Genomic DNA, 13221 nt, shown 5'->3' on the forward strand with positions numbered 1-13221 from the left:
TGTTCTTTCTGGAGGCTCTAGGGGAGAAGCCATTTCCTTGTCTTTTCCAGCTGCTACAGGCTGCCTGCATTCCTTGGCTCTTGATGCACCACCTCCAAAATTCAAAGTCAATTGTGTAGCATCGTCAAATATCTCTTTAGTCTCCTGCCAACCTCTTGTACTTATAAAGAGTCTGTAATGATTACCTTGGGCCCAGCCATACAATCCAAAATAATCTTCCCATCACAAGATCCTTAATTTAATCGTGTCCGTAAAGTCCCTTTTGCCATGTATGGTAGCATTTTCACAGGTTCCAGAGATTAGGATGTGGATATCTTCACGGGCAGATTTATTCTACCTACCACAGGCTCTGTCCTCATGGAATTTATATTCTAGAAAATCAAATAGGTAATTACTACAGAGTCTGCAAAGAGTACTCAGAAGAAGCCAGAGAAACAGGAGGAGAATAAAGAAATATTGGATCACAGAAGCTAAGGAAATTCTACTAAGAGAGTAGGAAAGTGTCCATTGGATTTTACAGTGAATATAATTGGTTGTCATGGCAAGAGACATTTCATGATAGTATATATAGTAATAGAGTGGGAATCCAGATTGAAGTGCGCTAAAGAGTTTAAAGGGAGCTGAGAAAGTAGACATAGTGATTGTAGGTATCCCTTTCAAAACTTTTTGCTGGGAGGAAGAGACAGAAGTATCATTGCAAATGTTCTCAGTGGCCACTGTATAAGTCTGTTATACAAATCTCTACCGGAAGTACTTGATAAACTTTTTTTTTAATGAAAGAATCAATATTTTTGCAGTAGCAGTTCTAATTTATTTATCTGCTCAGAAATGTGCAAGAGCTACTTATAACTCACAAGCAGACATCTATATAGCTGAGCCTTTTACTGAAGACCTTCCACAGTTTGTAAATACATCCTACTTTTTCTAATTTCCCCCATTATTCTCATAAATCTTGTGCTCCAGCTGAGCTGGTCCTGTATGTCTCTGCTCACCTCCTTAGAATGGTTTTTCTTGATTTCTTTCTCCTGCTTTTCCCAGGAATCAGCCTTACTAGCCTAACCCCCACAACCTCTTGTTTCTTGGAATTTCAGCAGCACCTCTCATAGATCTTTTATTCTTAGTTGTTCTCGTTCTACCTCAGCAGATATGTTATAACAATGAGGACAATCACCTCATTTTCATTAAATTTTGTGAGTTTATACTTTGAAAGACTTCAGACAGAGAAAATGAAAACTAGAGTAGGATACTGAGATAGGCTTTTGTATGTAGCAAGTAAAAGGTGATACTTTTTTCTTTTTTCCAAAATTTTCTGTAATGCTTTTTAAACTATAAGAACAAGAAATGTAAAATTAGGGAGAATTTCATAATTTTTAGTGGTTCTCTATATTTACCTTTGTTAGGAGATAAAAAGAAATAAGAAATCTTGTTTAATTCTACTTTGTAATATCACTTTGTCATTTTTGAGGAATATGATAAAATAAACTGTATAGAATTATTATTGTAAGCACATTTTGATTAATTTCTTTTCCCTTTGAAGGTTCAAGGGATGTCCTTCATAGCAGCAGTTCTCATTCTCAATTTGGAAGAGGCAGATGCCTTCATTGCATTTGCAAATCTTCTGAATAAGCCATGCCAATTAGCCTTTTTTCGTGTGGATCACAGCATGGTATGAACATTTGGAATGAATCATGTTTTTCTTTGACTGTCAATTTCTGTAGTCTAAATGCCCTTTAGAGTGAAAAACAGTAATTAGAAGACTAAGATAATCTGATGTAAAATAAAGTTTTCATGGAATTATAGTTTTATGAATGCTTGATGAAAAGAGTCAGAGGTGCTAAGCAAGGTTTTCTATTAATTTATGATTAAGGATTTAATTTTTCTATTTCTAGAGTATACTCTTAAATAATTTTATTGAAATTTCTATCTGTAGATGTTGAAATACTTTGCAACGTTTGAAGTATTTTTTGAAGAAAATCTCTCCAAACTATTTCTTCATTTCAAATCTTACAGTCTTACACCAGACATATACTTGATAGACTGGTAAGTCATAACATACATATGTAAAATATAATTAAAAGGAAACAAAGTGTAACTTTTTTATGTTTTAGGAGCTAGAGTAAATCTTATGCACAGGATAGTACATATAAAAAACTCTTACATATAGAGAAACTCTCATTTTTGTGGGGAGGCATTTGATTAAGAGCATAGACTCTGGGTTGAAATCAGAATCCCTCAGTTTGTATTTCAGTTTCCTGACTATAAAATGGGAATAATAATATCTGTATCTTGAGGTGTAGTGAGAGTGTTTTACGTGGATTATTTCATTCAATGCCCGGTACATACTGAACTCTCAAAAAGAGTTAGTTGCTATTCCTTTAGTATTCTTAACACACAAAGGCTTATGAAAGTTATGATAGTATTTCTTTACCAAGGGCTTTGTGTTTGTCAAGACCTTATCCAGCTTTCTGACAGAGTAATGATGCCTTATTTAAGTGCTAATGTCTTTTTTCAACTTTCCAGTTCTAGCTTTTCTGTTGCTAGGACTCTGGTGAGCAGTAGCCAGTTGATTATAGAAAGGGGACTGAATTTTTCCCAAGAGATGGAGCTGTTGCTCTTAAGATAGATTGTTAAGAGTATTATTAAATATTTAAACCTTAAATCGTAATCATTAAAAAGTCAGGGTGGGGAGGGTATAGCTCAGTGGTAAAGTGCATGCCTAGCATGCAGGAGGTCCTGGGTTCAATCCCTGGTCCCTCCACCAAAAATAATAAATAAAGAGATGAACCTAATCCCCCTCTAAAAAAAATCAGTAGGTTTTATATAAATGACATTAAGTTTTAATATAGATAGATAGATAGATAGATAGATAGATAGATAATGGCATTGATCAAATATCTTTCCAGTTGTTTGGGGTTTCTTTTATTCAGGCTTTAAAAAAAAAGTAAGTTATTTTTCGATGTATTCCCGCCCATTCCCATTAGGAACATTAGAGTTCCTCTGGGTAAGACCTAAGATCATGGGGAGAAGGATTTTATATCATGGGACCCAGAGGACCAAGATCAAATACTAAATCTGTAAAGAAGTGGGGGAAAACCCTCAATTGTTCATTTTAAGGAGTGTGAACATTAGGCAAAACAGGATCACAATTGTTAAAGTTTGCAGAATGGAATTAATACCAAGTGAGTACTGTATAATAGAAACTGCCTAGGCACTACTGGTACCCTGTCTCTTTTTGAACAGTGAGTTAGCATTCTCTGTGCTACCAAGAGTATGTGTGCTTTTTGTTATGTAGTCAAATATGGGTTTATAATTTAAGAAGTAGATGTGAATTTATTTCACTGCCTTGTTAAGCTTATAACATACAAATCCCAGAATCGATGCAAGAAAAAAAGAGGAATAAATAAGAGGCAGTACTACAGGGTATATTTTTCTTTTTTTCGCAGGAGAGCCTTTAGTTCCTTTGCTCACGTTTCATCAGCACTACCTCAGATATACACACAGTTTGTTTAAAAAATATGTACCTTCTTTGTCAAGGTAACTTCAAGAGAAGTTCTCTAGCACCTACTCTCCCTACTTTTCCAGCCAGAATGCCACCCTGAAGTACTACTGGATAAAGACTTAAATGATCAGACATTGTCAGAAAGGATGGGAAAAACCATTTTGGTGATTCTGTTGGAGGGTATACATGCTCCAAAAGAAGTAGTAAGTAAAGTTCAGTGAAGGGAAAATAAAGCAGTGGATGCTTGTGGAAAGAGAAAAGAGAGAAGTCAGACTTTATGGTCTTGTATTTAAGTTACTAAAAGATAATACTTGGGTTCCTCATACAATAATAAGTAACTTTTATTGAGCGTTTCTTATGTGCCAGGCACTGTTCTAAACACTTTACATTTATTAGCTCCTTTAATTTTCAAAACAACCCTGAAAGGTAGTTTTATTATCTTGTTTACTAATGAGGAAACTGGGGCACAGCAGGGATAATTATGTTACTCAAGGTAACACAACCAATCAATTGCAAATCTAAGATTCAAACTCAGGTATTCTGGTTTCAGCACCCATACCCTTAACCATGAGGTTATTCTGCCACTCTGGTTCGTACTGGACCATATCTCTACTTTAAGGTTATAAATTCACCGGCTTTTGTTATTTATTACTTAATTTCCCATGACTGAGGTTCTTTGAGGGAAGGAGCCATATCTTATTTGCCTTTTTATCTCTACTTAAGCACTGTTCTTTTTACATAGAGATGCTTAATGAGTAAACGAGTAAGTGAATGAAAAATCTGAATGACTATTTTTTTCCCCTAATTTTAGGATCTTCACACTGTATAGCAAATCACTACCACTTGATCTGGCCTGTCGAGTCTGGGATGTATTTTGCAGAGATGGGGAGGAATTTTTATTTAGGACTGGATTAGGAATCCTCCGATTATATGAAGATATTCTCCTACAGATGGACTTTATTCATATAGCACAGTTTCTAACTAAATTGCCGGAAGATATCACATCAGAAAAGCTATTCAGCTGTATTGCAGCCATTCAGATGCAGAATAGCACCAAAAAATGGACTCAGGTAGAGTGACATTTTCCTACTTGTAATTGATGTGTTAAAACAGTTTACTTGTTAAAAAAAAAAGTATGTATTTCTCAAATGTTAGTGCTAAATTAAAAAGAGAACTTTAAAAAATTTCACTTTCAAAAAAAATGGATTGCTTCTCTTTCACCTATTCTATGGTTTTATTTTTATGTAAATCCAGATACATGAGTTTAGTGAAGTGCAGCCTACAATAGTCATGTATTTGCCAGGGCAATTATGTAATTACCTTGGTATTTCAAGTAGACAGCAATTGTGTGAAACACCTGATGTGCACTAAGGGTTTGCGACAGAAAGAACATAATGTATGATCCTGACTTTTTAGATGCTTAGCCTTGTTAGGGAAGCAAATGCATTGGCAGTCTAAAGTTAAATTACATAAAAGTAGTGTTAAAACTTGCTCCATGAATGATAGACAGTAGGCATTATAAGCTCACAGTTTTATTGCTTATCCAAATGAAAATATAAGAATATTGGTCCAGAAAATATTTTGTTACCTAATATTAATTTTAGAATGTTTGGCAAATGATGAAAACTAGGATCTAACTATATGCCATAAAGTTGGGTTGAAACAAACGAGGATTTGAGAATGGCAGTTTTTAAGGGGGCAGAGTTAAGTATACTAAAGCTTTTTCATGTTAATAAACTACAGTTATTTAAATCTCTTTAATCGGCATGGTAGTTTTTTTAGGATTAATGTTTACTTTATATAATTTCCAGGTCTTTGCATCTGTAATGAAGGATATTAAAGAAGGAGAAAAGAATAATAGTCCTGCTCTGAAAAGCTAATCTTCAAAATTAACAGACTAGTTGAAATAGAGAAAATTTTTTTTATAAAAGTTTTTTGTTTCCTATGTAAAAAGCATGGAAGAAAATGTTGAAGAAAGCTGAAAGAAGCAAGACATGGAAAACTGCTGATTTTGAATTCCATGGCTGAAATAAATGAGTAACCTATTGACAGTATTAAAAAAAAAAAAATGGTATTTTGTAGGGAGAGCCATTTTACAAAGGAAAAAGTTTAAATGGCTAGTTCATACTCCATAATTTGGAGTGAACAGTTTAATGCAATAAAATTTTTTAACAGCTTTGGAGATAGTTTAAATTTAAAAAATTTTTCTTTTTTAACAATTAGCATAAAGGCACTTTGGTGGTCAGAACAGGAGAGTTAAATATTACTTTAACTTCCAAAATACTATTTGAAATAAATACCTTAGTACAGGTGTTATCTTCAGTTCCGAACCTTTGAAAATGTTATAGACCAAGAATGAGCAACTTTATTGTAAATTAGTTAAGTCACTGAAGTTGTTTATCTTCACTCACAGGTTGGGGGAAATTAGGGTTATCTGGGAACTGGAAATATTGATGGGAGATTGTTTAGCATTTGTTTAGGTGTTTTCCACAGTATCATGTCTAGTTTTTGAAGGGAAGTTGTTTCTTTTCCTTACAGAGTTTCTATCACTCAAAAAAATTTTAGCCTGTTTTTAGTTTAAGAAATTGTTCATCTAGTAATTTAAGAAAGCTAACTGGTAGAAAGAAAGTTCTTTGCACTTTAATGGACTGAAGACTGTTTTGGGGAGTAAGTCCATAAATATAAATGAGGTTTTTCACTGGTAGGAGTAAAAAGTGATGAATTCTGAGAGTTCTTAAATAGCATGGTACTTGGCAAAACTTCAGCTTTGTTAGTTAAAATTCCTTCACTGTCTGTAGAAACAAAATTTGTTGATTTCAACTTGAAATTTGAAATCTTAATATGTAGCCAAGTCCATGACTTGTAAAACACTGTGTATAATTTTTCTAATCAATGGAAATAAGAGTTAAAGAAAAAGATAATTTTTTTCTAATGAGTCTAACTTTGATGGTATAATAGATAAAGGAATGATTAGTTATTGGTAAATTGACATTGAATTTATTATAATATGTTTAATCCTTGAACCTAAAATAAATCACTTGAATATTATGAGTGATATCTATATAACATGCTATTTGGTAATAATTAGACTTACAGTGTGCTTTTATGTTGCAGTGTGGTTTGAAACAACACTTAAGCACACTATTTCTGTTAGTGGTATATAGTCTTCAAACTAACAAGCCTGAGAACCTTGTTAGTGTAGTGACTGCCTCTTTAGAGTATGGGACCAGATGGTACCCATATTTTTTTACCCCATGGGTCATTCTAGCCTAGGGACCACTAATGGAACCTTCAGAAGTTAACTCCTATCATAGGAGCTTGCTTAGTGGAAACTAGTAGTGTAGTAAAATATTGAGGGAGTACCCAGGGTCTTAATAGGTTTTAGAATGACATTTGAACTCTGGTAACTACTTCCTTGGTATTGGTGGCTCTGATAGAGGAATGTAACCCCTGGCAGTAATCTCATTGAGGTTATATTACCTGCCTAAATTTAATCTTACTTTTATGTATTTGTTTCCTGAGTTGGACCTCAGTTACTGTATTTCTTTTTCTCATTTTTTTAAACTTGTACAGTTTCTTTACCTTTCAAGTATAAATGTGTATATAAAATGTAAATACAACGAATTCACTAAAAACCACTATTAACAATTACTGTGTAAATAAAACTTGCAAGCAGAGTAATTACTTGAAATGAGTCTTAAATTCTTTGGGGATATTTAACTACAGATGGAGATAAAAAGGAATGAACTTTTCTTGGGGATGCACAAGGCCTTTAGCCTCTTGAGACTGACAGAACTGGCAGCTAAAATATAGTACTATATCTTCCCTTGAAGCTCCTATACAGGAAACATGGGGCTATTCTTTTTTTTTTTTTTTTTTTGGTTAAAGTATATTTTCAATTAAAAACTAACATTTTCCTAAAATCCTCAAGATAATGTGAAATTTAATAATGGTGTTTCATTTGCTTGTATACTTAATATTTCTCACTTCATTGTCCTTTTAGCCCAGGTCTACATTGTATCATTTAAATGCTACTGGAAAATTCCAGTAATTAGCATAGTTTTCTAAAGTCATAGAACATAGTCATAGTTTTGCTGATTCTTTTCACACTGATGACCTTCATATAATGTTACCAGCTTGAGTATATTTTTTGACTCTACAGAAGTTAGGTAGCATTTGTGAAAGAGCATTGAGATTTTCAAAGCCTCTGATTTCAGAATAACAGCTTTCATTGTAGCTTAGGAACTAATGCTATTTTTATCTAGAATTGTCAACTTTTTAAAATTTACACTGTTGGAGGGTATGATACTAAAGCATATAATCATGGAATAATTTGTCTTACTTTAAAATGCCATATGGTTTATTGTGATTTTTCATTTCCTATTTTTGTTTGGATAAGGTAAAATTTTTTTGTATTCCACAGGTATATTCAGACAGCAGAGACTGGCTGATAAAAAAGAGGCAAAAAAAAAAAAAAATGAGAGGTAGCAATGGAAAATCAGAATTTAATTTGCCATGATAGTTGACATATATCTTGTCAGAAAACAAAGTTCTTACCTCTGGTGAGAAGTTATTTTTCTGTTCAATTCATATTATTTTGATTTTGTGAAAGCAGTGTCCAAAATATGAATTCCCAAATGTCATGTCAGGGAGAAAGAAATTTTCCTGTATCTTTTGTTCTTCTGGCAGGTTTAAGAGTTAAACTGAAGGGGGAAGGTATAGCTCAGTGGTAGAGTGCCTGCACAGGGTCCTGGGTTCAATCCCCAGTACCTCCATTATAAACAAACAAACAAACAAATCTAATTACCACCCCACCAAATAATTAAATTAACATGAAACACGTTAACAGATATAACACATTAACAGGAGAAAGCAAAAGTTTAATAACATGTATACATGGGAGAGACTCAGGAAAACTGAGTAACTCAACAAAATAACTGAAACCCTCACCTTAAATACCATCTTCAGCTGAAACAAAAGATGTTGGAGGTAAGGTTTGAGACATCAAAGGCAGAGTAAGGCAATTCATGTGGAGATGCAGAGCACATGTTCGGTAAACAAATGTTTGCCGGGCCTTGCAGAGAGGGTGGGACACAGAATGGACTCTGATTTCTAGGCTCTGCCTAATTTCCCCCACCTCACCTAGTCCATATTCTTAGTTCTATTCCAGAACAGGCCCTCTATAAAAATTCTTTTAGGAAGTTTTAGGGGGAAGAAACAAGAAAAACTTCTTGCGTCTTCTGTTTCTTAAAAATTATTAGCCTAAATTAATCCTCATGCCAAAGAGACACATTTTGGGGTGGCAAATTTTGCTTTTTTATAGTAGTAAAATCATTAATTTGTACTAGTCTGCTACACAACATGTAAAAATGAAAATTATATCATTTTTTAAAAGATTTAAATTTTTTTTTTAAATTTCAGGGAAATTAGCCACTTCAGAGAAAGGAGAAAGCCTTGCCCTTTAAAAAGTTTGCTTACTAACAGTGCAATTGCAATAGAAGTGAGCTCCTTGGTATTTTAAATAAATGCAGGAACACTTGGTAAACCCTGATTATGTACCAAGCACTGCCCCTTAGTATTTTGATAGGCTGCATAAAGTTACAAGGCATGGGAACTTAGCAAAATTGCATTTCTTTCTAAACATTCTACCATTTATATTGATTTTTCTCTCAGTTCCAACTAATAAGGCTCTATTTTGTGCATTTCATGGGTTTATTTTCTGAAATACTCCAAGAAGGAAATTTGACTTTAAAAAAATTGCATTGCAAAAGTGTTTCATTTGTTGAACATTTAAGTAAACAGTACTTTCCTTATTTAAGGTAAAACTGATGCAGGAAAAATGAATATGGAGTGAGAGGATGGCTGTGTTTCCGGTCTCTGTTGAGTCCCTGGGACATGCCCAGCCAAGTGTGGATCCTTGGCTTCACGCAGGAAAGACACAGTTGAGTAAACGTAGATTTAAAGAGATACATACCCCATAGAGTGCAGGCTGTTTCAGAAGGCAAGAGAAAGGCCACGAAGTGTCAGGGCTGGGTGCTGTAAAAGCAGATACACTCTCCATAGACAAAGTGCAGACCGTCTTACTCAGAAGGGAGAGTGGCCACGAGGTGTGGGGGTTGTTAGTTTTTATGGGCTCAATAGCTTCATATGTTTACAAGTGGGAGGATTATTCGAACTACTTTGGGTAAGGGGCTGAGATTCCCTTCAGGAATTGGGCCACTGCCCACTTTTTGACCTTTTATGGTTAGCCTTGGAAGGGTCATGGTACCTGTGGAAGTGTCATTCACCATGCTAAAATATTACAATAAGTGTATACTGAACCTCAAGGTCTACAAGAAGCCAAATCTCCTGCCATCTTGAGCTCAAGGTCTACTGGGAGTTGAATCGTCTACCATTTTGGTGTTAATTGCTGTGTCATTCCTTGAATGGCTGTGCCCTGCCCCCTTCCTTCCTGTCTCAAAATGACTTGTACTATTGCAATATATTTGGAAAATCATTGTTGTAATAAAATGTAAATGATAAACTAATACAGATGTGAAGAAGTATATAAAATTGACAACAATGGGGTATATATGTTTGTTTTCATTTTTCGTCGTTAGGTTTAGGACTACATGTACACAATGGTATTATAAAAGCATAAAGTGAAGGCTCAAATTTTCTTGTTCTAAACAATATTGATAATACTGTAAGTACATGATGTATTTTGATTATCACATAAATCCTAGGTCTTTTAATTTTAGCATCTATATTCTTAAACTTTGAAAGGGAAGTACTAACTTGATTAAAACATTGATAGATGGGGGAGGGTTATGGCTCAGTGGTAGAGTATATGCTTATTAACATGCACAAGGTCCTGGGTATTGAAAATAAATAAATAAACCTAATTACCTCTCCCCTCACAAAAAACAAACAACAACAACAACAAAAAAGGAAAAAACAGATTTGGTAGATTGTAAAAGGCTTTGAATGCCTGTGTTTGGACTTTTAAGGTGAAAAGATGAATTGGAAAGGGTTTGATCAGACAGGAGGGAAGAGGGCAGGGCACAGCCATTAAAGGAATGACACGGCAATTGAAATTGAACTCTCATTAGACCTTGAGGCCCAAGATGGTGGGAGATTTGACTCAGTAGATCTTGAGTCTCATTGTACGTTTATCGTAATATATTAGCATGGTCAGTGACACACCCACAGGCGCCAGTTCCGAGGCTGGCCATAAAAGGTCAATAAGTGGGTGATGGCCTAATTCCTGGGAATCCCAGCTCCTTCCCCAAAGTAGTTGGAACTGTCCTCCCACTTGTAAGCATATGAAACTACCTGCCCATAAATACTAACAACCCCTCACCTCGTGGTCGCTCTCTCTTCCCTTCGGAAACTACCTGTACTATGCAGTAAGTATCTACTTTTACTTTAAACACTCGCCCCACACCTCATGGCCTCTCTGGCCTTCTGAGATGGCCTACACTCTTCCTATGGAGTGTGCATCTCTGAATAAATCTACTTTACCCAGCTATGGCTCGCTCTTGGATTCTTCTCTGTCTGAAGCCAAGGATCCTCACTTGGTGGGACGCGTCCCAGGGATTCGCCCAAGACCTGGGACACAACTATCCTTTTGTACCCCATTTTTCCTGTATCAGTAGGGTTTTTTAAATTCTTAAATTATACAAAGTGATTTTTAAATAGTATTGCAATAAGGTAATTTGTCATTACTTAGTTGTAAATATTTCTTATGATTTGATTTTTAAAGCCACTTATGTGAGCCTTTGGAAGGGTATTTAAATTCTCATCAAAATTTTATTTAGACTACATGTTTTATGATCTTTCAAAAGTGTGAATCAAATCCTATCATTCCTTGTTCAAGACCCTCTAGTGAAATTCCTCATTATAAAAATCCAAATTCTTTACCCTGCTCTACAAGGTCCTATATATTCTGGTCTTCACCTATCTCTACAATTTCAACTGCCACTCAACCTTATTAACTTCACCGTGGACCTAACTGCTCAAATCTCCCAATTTTCTGTCTACCTAAGGGCTTTTGCTTTTCCTTCAGAAATGTTCTTTGCCTAACTCTTTGTATGCCTTGTATTTTCTTTTCATTTAGGTCTTTACTTAATGTCACTTGCTCAGAGTTGGGCTTTCTCTAACTATCCATCCTCTACCATTCTCATGACCTTACTCTACTTCATATTTCTTTATTGTCATCTATTACTTATCACTAGCAGACAATTATTCTATATAGGTGTCTGTTGTTTCCAGTACAGTGTAAACTCTGAGGTCAGGAACAATGTCTTGTCTTTTTGGGCACTAGCTACTGGCTGTAGCTTCTGTTTGGACCACTCTTCCCCTGGGCTGTTTGCTGCTTGACATTTGGTTCTCAGCTTAAATGTCTGTCATTTTCTCAGACACCTGATTACTCAGTCTGCCTATGCAGTTATTCTCACGTCACTCTATTCTAATATTTTGCAGAGTACTTCTCACACACACTTATTTGCCTCAACTCCTGGAATGTAAATTCCATTATCAACAGGGATCTTGTCTGTCTGGTTCATTGCTGCATAGCACCTAAAAAAGTCCCAGGTACCCAGGAGACATTTAAATGTAGACCCTTACATAAAAGTGAAAGAATGAAACTTTTCACAGCCACTCTGAGGCTGCACGGTGGTAAACGTGTCAGGAGATGCATCAGTGCAACTTGTGTTAAGCGTGGGGTCACATGTTAGATGAGATTTCTGACCTTTGAGAAGCAGATGAAATTGCCTGGAATTCCATCCCATGTGTTTTTGGACAAATCTTCCCCATTCAGTCTCTGAGGAATTAGAAGGGAAGCAATTGTTGGCCCTGAGCTGATCATTGAAATCTGTAGAGCAAATGCTACAAGGAAAAAAGTATACAGAGAAAAGCAACAGATGAAAGATTTTGAGAGATGGGGCACCACTGAGTTCAAAAGAAGACAAAAAGATTTTCAGTACATTAGGGGAAAATCCTATAAAGTCAAGGGGAAAGAAATTTTGGAGTTAGTATGATGAAGGTCAAAAATTTTAGTAATGAGAGACTGATAGCTATTGTGGTTAATTAGAAAGAGGTAGGATTTAAGAGTAATTATTAGTGGAAATTATAGTTTACCTTAATACTGAATTAGTTTTCAAAAGACCTGAGTTTGGCTACTGTTTTACCACAAAGTGACTGCAGGCTCTGGGCAAGTCAATTTATCCTCTGTGAGCATCAGTTTTATCACCTGTAATGTAGGAATAAAAACAATTTGCTCTGCTAATCTCAGTGTTACGAGGTTGCCGAAGATGGTTATGAGGAATGTGCATTGTAAACCCTTAAACTTTGTACAAATACAATTATTAAAGTTGTTGGAGTCAGAAATGAAGGAATCACGTGGTTACATGGCTGGTATAGAATAAATCCTGAAGGTGCGGGGGTAGGAGTAGGGGTGGTGATACAAGAACTTGTTAAAGGGGACTGCTGGCAATAAAGAGTGGGATTGAAGGCTGAAGTGAAAACCAGAGACAAGAAAAGCCCAGCTCCTTCCTTTAGGCACTCTAATTACTGGTCTATTGAATTCCTGAACTTTATGTCTTTTCTACTGGCCACTCCGCTTGGTTTATCACTGCACTCAATTCTCCCTTATCTTGAAACAACTTTTTTGAACTCTACCATAATCTCATTTTTCTCTCTACCACCCTGCCTACAAATATCCTCTCTTCTGGGTCATTTCC

At 35.4% G+C, this 13221-nt stretch overlaps 1 protein-coding gene across 3 annotated transcripts in view; it reads left to right on the forward strand.

The window, feature by feature from the left end:
• Window positions 1-7180, forward strand: part of TBC1D12 (TBC1 domain family member 12) — a 74507-nt gene extending 67327 nt beyond the window's left edge. For all 3 annotated transcript variants that reach the window (XM_064488236.1, XM_031461413.2, XM_031461412.2), the window contains 4 exons: window positions 1538-1666; window positions 1931-2040; window positions 4311-4569; window positions 5311-7180. In XM_064488236.1, the coding sequence (XP_064344306.1) occupies window positions 1538-1666; window positions 1931-2040; window positions 4311-4569; window positions 5311-5379 (567 nt within the window). In that variant the 3' untranslated portion in view covers window positions 5380-7180. The remainder of the gene's footprint in view (window positions 1-1537; window positions 1667-1930; window positions 2041-4310; window positions 4570-5310) is intronic.
• The last annotated feature ends 6041 nt before the right edge of the window (window positions 7181-13221 follow it).

The sequence above is a fragment of the Camelus dromedarius genome, chromosome 8 (genome assembly GCF_036321535.1).
Source record: "Camelus dromedarius isolate mCamDro1 chromosome 8, mCamDro1.pat, whole genome shotgun sequence".
Lineage (NCBI taxonomy): Eukaryota > Metazoa > Chordata > Mammalia > Artiodactyla > Camelidae > Camelus > Camelus dromedarius.